Source organism: Harpia harpyja, chromosome 11, assembly GCF_026419915.1.
Source record: "Harpia harpyja isolate bHarHar1 chromosome 11, bHarHar1 primary haplotype, whole genome shotgun sequence".
Lineage (NCBI taxonomy): Eukaryota > Metazoa > Chordata > Aves > Accipitriformes > Accipitridae > Harpia > Harpia harpyja.
In genome coordinates, this window is record NC_068950.1 from 44,534,251 (window position 1) to 44,545,936 (window position 11,686).

Below are 11,686 nucleotides of genomic sequence, written 5' to 3' on the forward strand. Positions count from 1 at the left end.
CTGCTATGCTGCAATTAGTTTTAAGCGGTCTTCAGCATTTTCATTAGCTCTTAGATGCTTTTGACATCCTTAATATACACCACAGAAACTGTAGAAGATGGCAGACGATGATTAAGATGCACTTTTGTAGAGTGCGCCGAGTACCTTGTAGCTACGGACCACGCATATAAAGCAATATTGCTTATTATTCAGAGCTCTTTGTTACATTAATCATGTGCCTGCTTTGCTCTGGGAAGAGGAATTAGAATATGGCAATATTCTGGCTGCTTGTTTTTAAAATACACGTGTGGGTGGACGCTCCAGCTACTGCTCATATTTTTTCTCTTGCAAGTCACAGAAGAGCTGTTCGTGATTCTCCTCCCTGGTATTTTCTCTTTACACTAATTTTGTTGGCCAGACTCGGGAAGGAAGCTGCCTCAAGCCAGTCGACAAGTGTTGCATGGAAATAATAAACATTACTAATTGAGAAATGTTTGAATTTCTATATTGCAGAGAGGAAACCTTGGAACAGCTTTAAAATGAAAGGTGCTATAATATTTTTCCTCCAGCAAAGAAACAGAAGGCCTGCAGTGCTATTATCCTTCTCCATTAAAACACCTCTGATCTGACACCTTCTCTTCTGAATATTGCTTAACAAGTTCTCCAAAATGCACTGCAACGCTGTTTCTGAAAATTATTTAAGAGCTCTACAGTGGCAGAGAGCAAGGAACTGATTTTTAAGAGCAAAATTTGACCCAAGCTTTAAAGCAAGCTTGAGATCCTGAAATGCAGATCTAAGGAAAACCTGTGTTAATGCTCCACTCAGTCCATGTTGCTTCCAACTTAAAGCAGCTGCTTGGTGGAGAAACTTAAAGACAGGGTTAAATTATTGCTGGAAATACATACCTAGCTGGTCAAAGCTAGAAATTGCCACTCCTCATTAACTCCCAGGACAGAGGGTAGCCAGTAAATGCAGTAAGTGGCCTTGCCTGAAATGTCTCAGCCTTCACCCAGCCACCCAGGCTACCGATGGGTCTCATGATTCATTCGGGACGTCGCAGAGAATTTTTACGGTCAACTGTGTTCACCTCGTGATCCTGGAAAAGACGCTATGGGGGCATTAATAGCAACTCAACAAGTTGCATCAGCATCTTCCACGACCTTGTCTCACCACATCTGAACTCCTGAAGAACATTTCAGAAAAACAGTGAGTTCTGGGATTGAATGACATTTGATTGAATGGGGGGAGGGGGAAAAGAGAGGAAAACAACCAACTTGAGAAGTAGTGAGTTACCATTCTGCTCACCAGATACGAACAGTGTGTCAAGGCATGTCTCCAAGCTGAAGAGTTTACAGGATGCATAAATAGCTCCATAAAAAACACGTTGTCACTGCCTCATGAAAAAGCATGCTGTTGGCAAACAGCAGTTAAGGACAAAGCCTGTAAGGTAATACAAGAGCTAGCTCTATCAGCCATGAGAACTGCTTGTTTACTTCAGACAAACGATCTTACCTGAATGTCTTTCAGAGTATCTTCTGCTCTTTTTTTTTTTTAAAAAAACCCAGATCTGTTCACTTTTTTAAACTGTACTTATTCAAAAAAAGCTAAAGCATTTACTTCCAACATATACTCCTTACACTACAAAACACTTTAATCCTTGAAGAAAAATCATTATTCCTTTAATATGCAAAATGCTCCTACGTAAGAAATAAAACTTAAGCACGTGTGCAATAAACTCCTTAGATGTTATCTGCAAGAGGCACGTATTACTTTAAGTACGGTTTTAGCAAAAACCTACCCACCAGTCCCTAAAAACGATGAATCTTCAGCTATTCTCCAGTTTGTCTGAGGGGCATAATTCTACTGCTACGCCATCACTCCAGAATAACAACATTAGCCCAAGACTGCTGGTTGTCAGAGCACAAGAGGAACGATGCCACCATCTGTCCCAGCACACACAAAGCCAACAGATCCAGGTTATGAGGAAGCAGATCCGAATACAAGGTTCATGAAGTAACGTTCATTTACAAGTGGAATGTGGCCAGTGTTTCGTAACGATTAACGAGCATCCCCAAGCAGTATGGTATTTTTCACTCTGTTACTAACTATAGTCATTCTCTACATAGCTCCCTGGAAGATTGTGAAGATACTGCCCTGCAGTTTAGATTTGTATGGAACTTTTAATAGCCAACATCTTGATGGGCATCAGTTCAATTAAAATAAAGTTCTCTTCTTATAAGAATGATAGATTACACACACACACAAAAAAATCAGACTAGTTCAGTTTATACGGAAACAAATACAATTATACAATTTATTAATACAGATTTCATTTACAATACAATTGATCTAGCACACCCAAACCACAGATTATTTACACAGCATGAAAGGCAGCCACGCCAGGCGTCACTCGTTCCCAATCTGCTCTAGGCTCCTAGGCTGGAATTTGGGGTGCTGATGCCCCCACACCACCATCCTGCATCACCAGGAGCACCCGAGCGTCTCCACCCACACATCTCCATCACCCACTCTGTCCCATGGGACCTGCTCTCGTAGCCACCAAAGGCAGCCTGGGGGGGATCTGCCAATGATTCTCCCAGGTGCAGGCGGGACTGAGCCTGTTTTGTTCAATTAGTTGTTCCTTGTGCTCTGCCAGCCCCCAGTCCTCAGTGATCTCCATACCATGTACAGGAAAAACGCTGCAGTGATAATGACACATTACGGAACATCTCGGCTGTGCGAATAATTGCAGATACACACTGCCCTGCCTTTGCACAGGCATTTCCACGAAGGCTGTGGGAGTCGCAGAGACATTATTAGGTCTCATGACATTTTAAAAAGGCTTAAATATAAAATGTCTTATAGGGGTTTCAAAGGCTGGAATGGAACTGAAATAGCCTTTGCAATAATAATTGCCAGATGCTAAAAATGACCCACAGAGAAGCATTGCATAACTGCTTGGAAATGAAAGAACAGAGAGATCAAAATCCATGCACAAAGTTAGAGAGGAAAAAGCAAGAGTTATTTTCAAGCAAAGCCATTACGGCTGCTTCTCCAGCTGCCCTTCAGCTTGGGCAACAGAAGCGAAGGTCACACACAGCAGTAGCACAGAGGACTACACCAGTCAGCACCACAGGTCCAGCACAGCAAGCTCGCAGGGTATCATCTCCAATAAGAAAAATCAGGTGTAGAGCCTTTGTATCAGCATGGCAAATCGGCACGTCATTTTGGCAAGCGTAACATTTCAGTCAGCACCAAACATTTGTGCAGAACTCGCTTGGGTTTCTGAAATCATGAGTAAGATTTTCTGCCGAATCAAACGGCATGAGGGCTCCAGCTGTAGCTGGGGCAAGTCCCCTGGCACACACAGAGCTAACTGACCCCTTCTGTTGGCGTAGGAACAGCCTGAGGAGACTAGAAAAGCAGCCCACAGACAGACAGAGGAGACAACGGAGCATCAGCAGCCAGCATCGATTGTCAGAGTTGTTCAAATATGCGAGAGACTAACATGGATACGAACTTCATGGCTTTGTGTATTAGTCTGCGACGCATGAAATAACAGCTGAGAGAAAAGGCCCTTCTCCAGCATCTTACGTAGAAAACCAGCAATTATTAATAGACACTAATGCTTTCAAACTAAAAAAGGGTATGTACTTTCCAGCATCTCCTGTTCTGTATTTTGCTCATCTTCAACAATAGAATCATTTCACTAGAAAAGTGCTATAAAAAGAAGCAATTCGTCTCTCCCACGTCTCTTGCGTCAAGACCATGCTGCTGTGTAAAAATCAAATCAACAGTGCAGTACTGAAGTCCATACAGTCTTCTGCTTGGACTAATACGTACACAGAGTAGATCTACAGCACAGGCTGATGCAAATACTTGCACTTATTTTCTTGAAATCTTTCTCAAGCATGCACTGCAGGTGAGGCTTATCATGCTTGTCTCTTGCTAACAACAGCCAAAAAAAAAAAAAAAAAAAAGCAGGGGGAGGGAGACAGGAGATAGACTAAGACCATGTCTCCACTCCTCTCATTTGTGAGAAGTGTCTGCTAAAAGTTTGTCAGAGAAGAGTGTGCTTTAAACATGCAGCTTCCAGGTGTAGACGTTTCTTCCCAAAGCAGTGTTACCTGAAGTGACTCATCATAAGCATCAGCTAAAACCTAGGTAACTTGGAAGAAATAATGGAGAGGAGGCAAAAAAAAAAAAAAAAAAAAATCTAAGGGAACTCCGGGAAGATTGCAAAAGTAGCTTCCACCACATACAAAACCAGACCAACAGCTGAGAAAGGAAAGGTGAATTGCCAGGATAACCAACCACTACCTCAGCTGGTACTTACAACAGCCTAATTACATTCATGAAGGAGGCAGCTCTTGCTTAAGGATGCCAGGAATCACCCCTGGATTGGGAGCCAGAGGATGTAGAACCTCTTACCTCTGTGAACAGGGGAAGTCAGTGCAAAGGGTGGTGGCGAGGGGGGAGCAAACAGCCTGATTATATGCTGGTATAGCTGTAATCATTCACAGAACTGCAGAAGTCTCAGGAACTGCATAGCGCACAGGAAAACTTAACTTTTACTATGAAAAAAAAAGCATCTTTGGTATGCAAGCCAGTCTGCCAAAAATGTAAGCATCTGGAGCCACATACATGTCCATTTGCAGTGCAAATGCCTAGCTTTGTTAAAGATTTGCTCTGGTCAACAGATTCCTGAAAACAATTTTTGAAGTATACACATTATAGACACTATGACTTGTTTTGAGCCAATAGGCTGGAAATACTTAAAAACTAGCATGTACTCACAGCAATAGAGATGTTTGTTTCTGACTGACATTTTTCTCTTCTGTAAACTTGCATTAAAAACTTCTAGTCGCATGTAATTGCTAACATTGAACATTTATTGTTTTAAAAAAATAAACATGCAGAAAGCCATCCTCTTTAAAACCAACACATAATATAATCCAGCAGAGATTTTAGAGAAAAGCAATAGCCTAGAAGGCATGGATTCATCTGAAACCTCCAGCAGAAATGCATTTTCTGTGGGAGTCCATGCTCCAGTTACACCATGCAGCAGTGCGAGTCCAGCCAAAGTCAATCACATAACAGAGCACTTGCCTTGCAGTTTGTCTTTCTTTTTCTGCTGCTTGGATTTCTTTCCATCCACCTGGAGACTGACAGTTCTCCTCTTCTCCAGATTCAAGAGCTCCTGGAAGAGCTCCTGCACGTTGTAGTTCATTTTGGCTGATGTCTCCATAAAGGAGCACTTCCACTTGCTGGCTAACGCTTGCCCCTCACTGGCATCCAGCTCCCTCTGGGTCTCATCGCTTTTGTTACCCACCAACATGATGGGGATTTTTTGGATGTCCCCTTTAATCTGACAAATCTGTTCAAATATGGGCTGAAGATCTTCCATGGACTGCCTGCTGGTGACAGAGTACACCAAGATGAAAGCATGCCCTTTGGATATAGACAGCCTCTGCATAGCAGGGAACTGATGGCTTCCCGTGGTGTCTGTAATCTGAAGGGTGCAGATGCTCTTATCGCAGCTGATGACCTGCCGGTAAGTATCTTCGATCGTGGGGATATAGGTTTCCCTGAAAGTTCCCCTTACAAAACGAAGGACCAAGGAGCTTTTCCCAACCCCTGCTGCTCCAAACACAACCACCCTGTAATCATTGCTTTGTTCAGGCATGTTTACTGCGCTGCGATACAAGTGAAGATTTTTAACTGAACGAGCCCGAGTTCTTCAAGTTTACACACCCCTACACTGAGGTGGCCTGCAGAGGACGGAGAGGAGCGGGGGGGGAGAGAAAGAAAAAGAAATCGTTCACACCATCTCGGTAATTTTACGGTGCGTTATTGAAATAAGCAATTAAATAAGTCACTCCCCCTCCCATCCTTTTTTCTTGCGTTAAAGAGAAATAAACCACTATCCCCCCCCCCCCCCCCCCCGCCAGGCACACATCCCGTGCACACTTAACGCCACCAGACGTGAAAAAGCGAACTTACCTGTAGCCATCAGCCCCAGCGAAACGAGACTAAAATCGCCCACCAGCAGCGGGGAAGCTCTGCCAGCTCCGGCCGGAGCCCCGCCGCTGCGGGGAGGCTCGGCTCCCTGCCTGCCCACCCCCCTCCACCTTCCTCCCTCCTCCTCCTCCTCTTTCCCTCCGACCTGCGGGCAGGCAGCGGTCCCACGGCTTTCTCCCTTTGCCTCTATGCTCCATCCACCCACTTGCCTGCCGGGTTGGGAAAAGCCGGCCGCTGCGGCGTCCCTGCCGATGGATGGCAGCTACCGCAGCGGGCCGTGCCGTCCTCCCCGGGCAGAGCCCCGCGGCAGCGGCCGGGCGGCAGAGCGGTGCCGCTGCTGCGGTTCCTCCGGCCCGCTGCGGGGCTCCGGGCAGGGGACCTGCCTACTACCGCTGTGCCACCGTAAAAATCCAACCTTCCCCTTAAAAACATCGACACCAAACACCTCGCCCTGGTGGTTAAAGACGCCGGAGCCAAGTTTCGGCGTCCCACCCCTCTTCATTCCGCGCACAAAGAAACGGGAGGCTCCTTCCCGCCATCGCACCTCCTTCAGCCCCCCCCCCCCGGCACCGCAGACCCCCTCCAGGCGCTGACAGGACCCAGCCTGCAGGTTCCCCAGCTCGCATTTAAGGCTGAATTTTGTTTTAGCACTTAAAACACGGGTCAGCTTGCCGCGGCCGTTAAAGCGGCGGGGACGACCCGAGGCGTTCCTGCCGCCCTCCTCCGGAGAAGCCACCGAACCTTTCGGGCTGTGGCCCACTACTTTGATTTGGCTCCCTCGCACTGGCAAATAAAAGAGCGAGCTGTATTTCACAATCACAGGTTTTATTGCTCTCCATTTATACGAAATCTCCCCCCCAAACACCGTCTCCCCGCACACTCTCTCCTAAGGCAGACCGGACAACCCGGCGCCTGACAGGAGAAGGCGCCCACGTCCCCGCTGCTGCGTCTCCAAAACGGCCCGGGCCCGAGAGAACCGAGCCCGCAGCCGCCGCTCCCGCTTCCCTCAGGCCCCGTCCCGCCTCGGCGCCTCCTCGCCCCGCTCCGCCCGAGCCGCCTCCCCGGCCGCCGCCGGCGCCGCCATGGCGGGCGGGAGAGGGCGCCCGGAGCTCGGCTGCCGCCTCACGGCCCCGCGGCGGGAAGCGGCGGAACGCAGCCCCTTCCTTCCCCGGCCCCGCCGCCCCTCTCCCGCGGGGGCTTCCCGCCCGCGGAGCCCCCGCCGAGGCGCTGCCCGAGCATTCCCTCACGCCCCAAAATGGCTGCCGGGCCCCCACGCAGGGAGCCGAGGGCAGCCAGCCCCAGTCAGACCCCGAACCTGCTTTTTCCAGAGCCACCCACCTGCACCCAGAGAGGGAGCGCACCGACCTCCACCCCAGAGGCCAAGCCCGGCTCATTAGCGGGTTAATCTAGACATCTTAATTGGCCGGCTGGCGACGGCAAACCACCACAGGAGCACCGCAGTGCTCGTCTGCCTGCGCTGGGCATTGCTGGCAGGGGTCCGCTCTCCTCCCCAGCCGCTGGCCGCAGAGAGCGGGAGGGCACCGGCCTTGGAGCAGCGGGGTCAACATTTGTCAGGTTGACAGGCGCGATTTATTTAGCCCTAATTCCTGAGGACAGCCAGTCTGGGCTTGGACTAACAGCAACATCTCCCACCGTGACAATTAAACCCACCCCGCTGTCTGACTGTGAGCGGGAGGGGGGTGTTGCATTGCCTGGATGAGAATTCTTCTCTTTTTTTCTCTAGAATGGGCTTTTTTTTCCTGAGCGTGACCTCGGGCTTGGACCAGAGCTTCCCGTGTGGAAGCCTGCAAAAAGCCGTGGGTCCCTGGGCGGCCATCAGGGAGTCACCAGTGTGGAGCTGAGCTGCCTCGGGGGGAGAGGACGGTCCCCGGCCACCATGCTCGGACAAGGCCAGGCCCTGAGGAAGCTGCAGCCGGGGCTGGGAGCCGAGGAATTCGCCAATTTTAACATGTGACGAAGGGCATTTGTGGTGCTCCGCTGCCGGGATATTCAGCAGGAAGACAACGAGGGGGACAAACATCCCTGTTAAGAACTCAGCTCTGACCGGGACACTCGAAAATGGGGGTACCCTTGGCCAAGGGGTGCCTTCAGGGTCTTTCTATCTCGCCTGTATGTAACTCCTGTGCTGCCCGAGACGGGGGTGTTTAAGAAACCCTTTTGCAAAGCTTTACTCTTTTATTGTTGTTGTTACAGTTAAGCTACAGCAGGACAAACTCCGCAGCCAAAGGGGCCGGTACACCTGCCTCAGGACCTCCCTGTGCTGCCCACCTCGGGAGGGGACGGTCCAGAGCTCCTTCCATCCCTCGCAGGAGTTGTAACTGAAAATGTGGTTAAAGATGGTGCCATAGATGTTTCCTCTGATTCTTTGGGCCACAGGGCCTGGTTTGGGGAATAACGGCTCTGAAAGGGGCAAATAACTTCTGAAAGTCTACAGGAACGTGGTTCTTCTCCTCAGCTTCTCCTGCAGACCGCCTGGCCTCCCATCCACCCCAACCACACGCGCTTCTGCGTGGCCCTTTGCTGGCACGTCTTGGACAGCAAGCTTGCCCCCTCCAGTCCTGTGCTCCCCATCCAGATCGGCGGTGATTGCCTCTTTCACAGGCCAAACTCTAAGAAATAACTGCTTATCCCAACACATGGTGCTTAATAACCCGTGGTTTCAAAAGCCATAATTACATCCTAGTCACAGAAGGGCGACGCTGCTGCTTGCAGCCTGGGGTGAGTATGCAAGCTTCTGGCTGGGGCAGGCTCAGGTCTGTAAGCCAAAGAGTTAAATCTCTTTGGGGCCATTTGTCACAGCCCTTCCTAGAAAGCTTGGAGCCGGGGAAGCGAAGGATCGCTCCCCGGTGGGACGTTGCTCTGCCACCTTGACTCTTAACAGGATCCGGAGCAGCCAGAAGCAGCCATAAAACCCAAGTGGAGGAGGTTAAGGTAGCCTGGATTTGAATCCTGCTGATGACTTAGAGAGTCATGAAATTAACGCAGTAACTAAAAGAGAAAAGACACACGCAGCCTGTATACTGATGCAGGTTGTAGAATAATTACAAAGAACAATTCGGCAGCGGTGGGAGCCTGTTTCCCCCAGCGGGGACGTAGGCAAGGAGCTGTGCCGTTCCCCGCTCAGACCAAAGGCGAGCGGCATCTTTCGAAGTCCGAGGCTTGTTCCCTTGGCTGCTCCCCAGCAGTCTCCCCCCGAGGCTCCCTGCTTCCCTGCAGCTTCTCCGGTGCTAGAGTTGCCTTTGGAGGGCTGGCAGCCGCAGGGCGTGCTGTGCACAGCGCGGTGGGAGAGGGAGGGAAGCCCTCCACGATAGAGGACGACCTTCAGAATGCAATTGCAGGTGCCTGGCAAGTTAAAAGCTCTGTAAATCTCCTGCTTGCACTGGTGCGGGAGCTGGAGAGCAATATGCTTACAGGTGGTCTCAGATGAATCCTGGAACAGAGGGAGTGTGCCCAAAAAGGAGAAAATGTTGACAAAAGCACAATTTCCATTGCTAAAATTAGTTTTCCCCTATCTGCAAATCCAGTTTCTCCAAGTGTCCAACACACCTGACCCACCGGCCCCAGCTGTGCCCGTGCCCCTGGGAGCAGGCCAGGCAAAACCCCTTTTGCTGGGATTTATGAACAGACTGATTTTGCTCAGGGCCAACTGGCTGTGCAGAAGCCTCTTGAAGGCAGTATCCCACCTTTTCGCCTCTCCCCAGAAACCTCACCCTACTTCACCGTGGTAGTTTATTCCTGTGTTCACTGTAGACAACAGACTTCTGCCAGTTTATGCCCGTTGAGGACCTGGCCTTACAATAAAGCTTTGGACCTGGCGGAGTGGATAGCCAGCGGCGGACTCTGCAACCTCTTCCTTGGCATGAGGGAGGGCAGCCGGCGGGAGCTTGCATCTTGATGCCAACCTACTGCAAAGCACTGGAGTGTTTCCCAGAGCTAACACCTCCCCTTCCTGCAGGGCAGCGGCCGGCACCAGCCCTTGCACCATGCCGCACGGGAATTATTGGGTGTTGAGGCAGCAGTTGTGGTTGTTCACTCAGGGACAGGACAGATCAAGCAACAGACCTTTGAGGGAGAAAACGGCCCCCGTTCCCTGCTTGAAACCATTTCTGCAGCTGCTCAGCTGGCGCCAGGGTCTGGTTGGGCAGAAACAGAAAGCGATCGCGCCGTTCAGAAAATTTGGGCAGGTTTCATTTTGGTACCTCGTCCTTGTCTGAAGGGATGCTGAAGAGGCTGTGCCGCAGAGGAAAGGCAGGCTCCTGCAGCCGAGGGGAGCTGGGCAGGGCACACACCGCTGCGTCTCGTGGAGAAATGCGTTGGTGTGAGCGTGCCTGCGTGCGCAACGGGAGGCCCGTGAATGGTTTTCATTCTTCCTGATGCCGGAGGAAGTCTTTGCCCACACCAGTGCCCGCCTTATTGGACGTGTGCCCGTCTTTGTTCTGAGCAGCAACTGGGGAAGAGCAGATCTGCGCCAGGAACCGAACTGGCTTTGCATGAGGAGGTGATTAGCGCTGTGACACACTTCCCCATCAGTGCAGCAGCAGCTGCAATCCCCCCGCGGCTCAGGTGCTGCTGAGAAACTAAAGAATAACAACTGAGCATCTGCAGATAAGATAGAGACACATTGGTACTGCTAATTAGCCACCCACAGCAGGGCTGTGCCATCCCACGTCACCGTTGGAGTAGGACCTGATGGGTCCAGAATCTGTCGGCACAGGCAAGCCCTTGTGTCAGGCTCTGAGACTGCTGCTTGTGTATTAGCAGGCGGATTTGTGATGGCTGAAGAGGCAATGCTTCCCTTTCCAGGTAGTCTCTCCTTTCCTTGAGGAAAAAAAAAACAGTGGAAGGGTCCTGAAGGCATTGAGAAGCTTCCCTGCATGTTTCTCCCATCCTGTCTGCGCTCATTGTGCTTCTATGTTTTCCCGCTGTCACATCTCTTGTCTTCCCGCTGTACTTTTTTAGCCTACTAAAAATTAATGCATTTCATGAACCATTTATGCTTGGGGCCATAACTGGATTATATACAACCTGGTCACGTCTTGACTTCTGGTGGCCCCAGTTCCTTCCCGCTCTACATGGGCACTTTCATGGAAAAATCTACTGGCTGGCCCATCCCCAGTGTAGTAGCATCTGTTACAAAGCCTACATCTGCTGTGTAGAAGGCTACTGCAGTGTTATCATTCCTATTTGTGTTTCTGTCTCTTAGTTAAGCAATTAAGTAATTTCTGCCTGTAGCCAAATCTCACTTTGGGAGGTACAGCAGCACCTAAAGTGCTAGGGAGCACTTGTGGAGGAAACACTTCTCAGTCCTTCCCCAAGCTTATTCTTCCAAAACCATTTGTGGTTTTCCAGGTTATAATTTCTTATTTCTCTGATACTTGCTGCATCACTGACTCCATGGTATTCTCCCATCTATTTTAAATCCACTTCTATCCTTACCGAGCAGCCTTGTAATGCTTGCCTCCTATCCCATATCCCAGACCAAAAAAAAAAGAAAAAAAAAAAAAGGGTCTTTGGACCTATTTCATACTGCTCTGGATTTTTTGTCTAACACAAAAAGCCCAGAGGATTTTCTCAAGGAGCTTCAGTCTTAACATGAGGCCCTGTCAAGTCCTGTCGTCATTTACTGCATTATTTACTAGGGGAAAATAAAAGTTAGATGCTCAA

General features: G+C 49.9%; 1 protein-coding gene across 2 annotated transcripts; it reads right to left on the reverse strand.

Moving 5' to 3' along the window:
- Nucleotides 1-2,250: 2,250 nt before the first annotated feature.
- DIRAS3 (DIRAS family GTPase 3) lies at nt 2,251-6,324 on the reverse strand. Of its 2 annotated transcripts, none has more exons than XM_052801285.1 (2): nt 6,147-6,324; nt 2,251-5,751 (listed from the first exon to the last, which is right to left on the reverse strand). In XM_052801285.1, the coding sequence occupies exon 2, from the start codon at nt 5,664-5,666 to the stop codon at nt 5,070-5,072; it is 597 nt and encodes a 198-aa protein (XP_052657245.1). In that variant the 5' UTR covers nt 5,667-5,751; nt 6,147-6,324; the 3' UTR covers nt 2,251-5,069. The 2 variants fall into 2 exon arrangements, with proteins under 2 accessions (XP_052657245.1, XP_052657244.1); XM_052801284.1 differs by having other exon boundaries at nt 5,984-6,324.
- Nucleotides 6,325-11,686: the final 5,362 nt, after the last annotated feature.

What these genes read in the sequence shown, in the direction of transcription:
- DIRAS3 (XM_052801285.1), bottom strand. Translation starts at nt 5,666, where the DNA reads ATGCCTGAACAAAGCAATGATTACAGGGTGGTTGTGTTTGGAGCAGCA.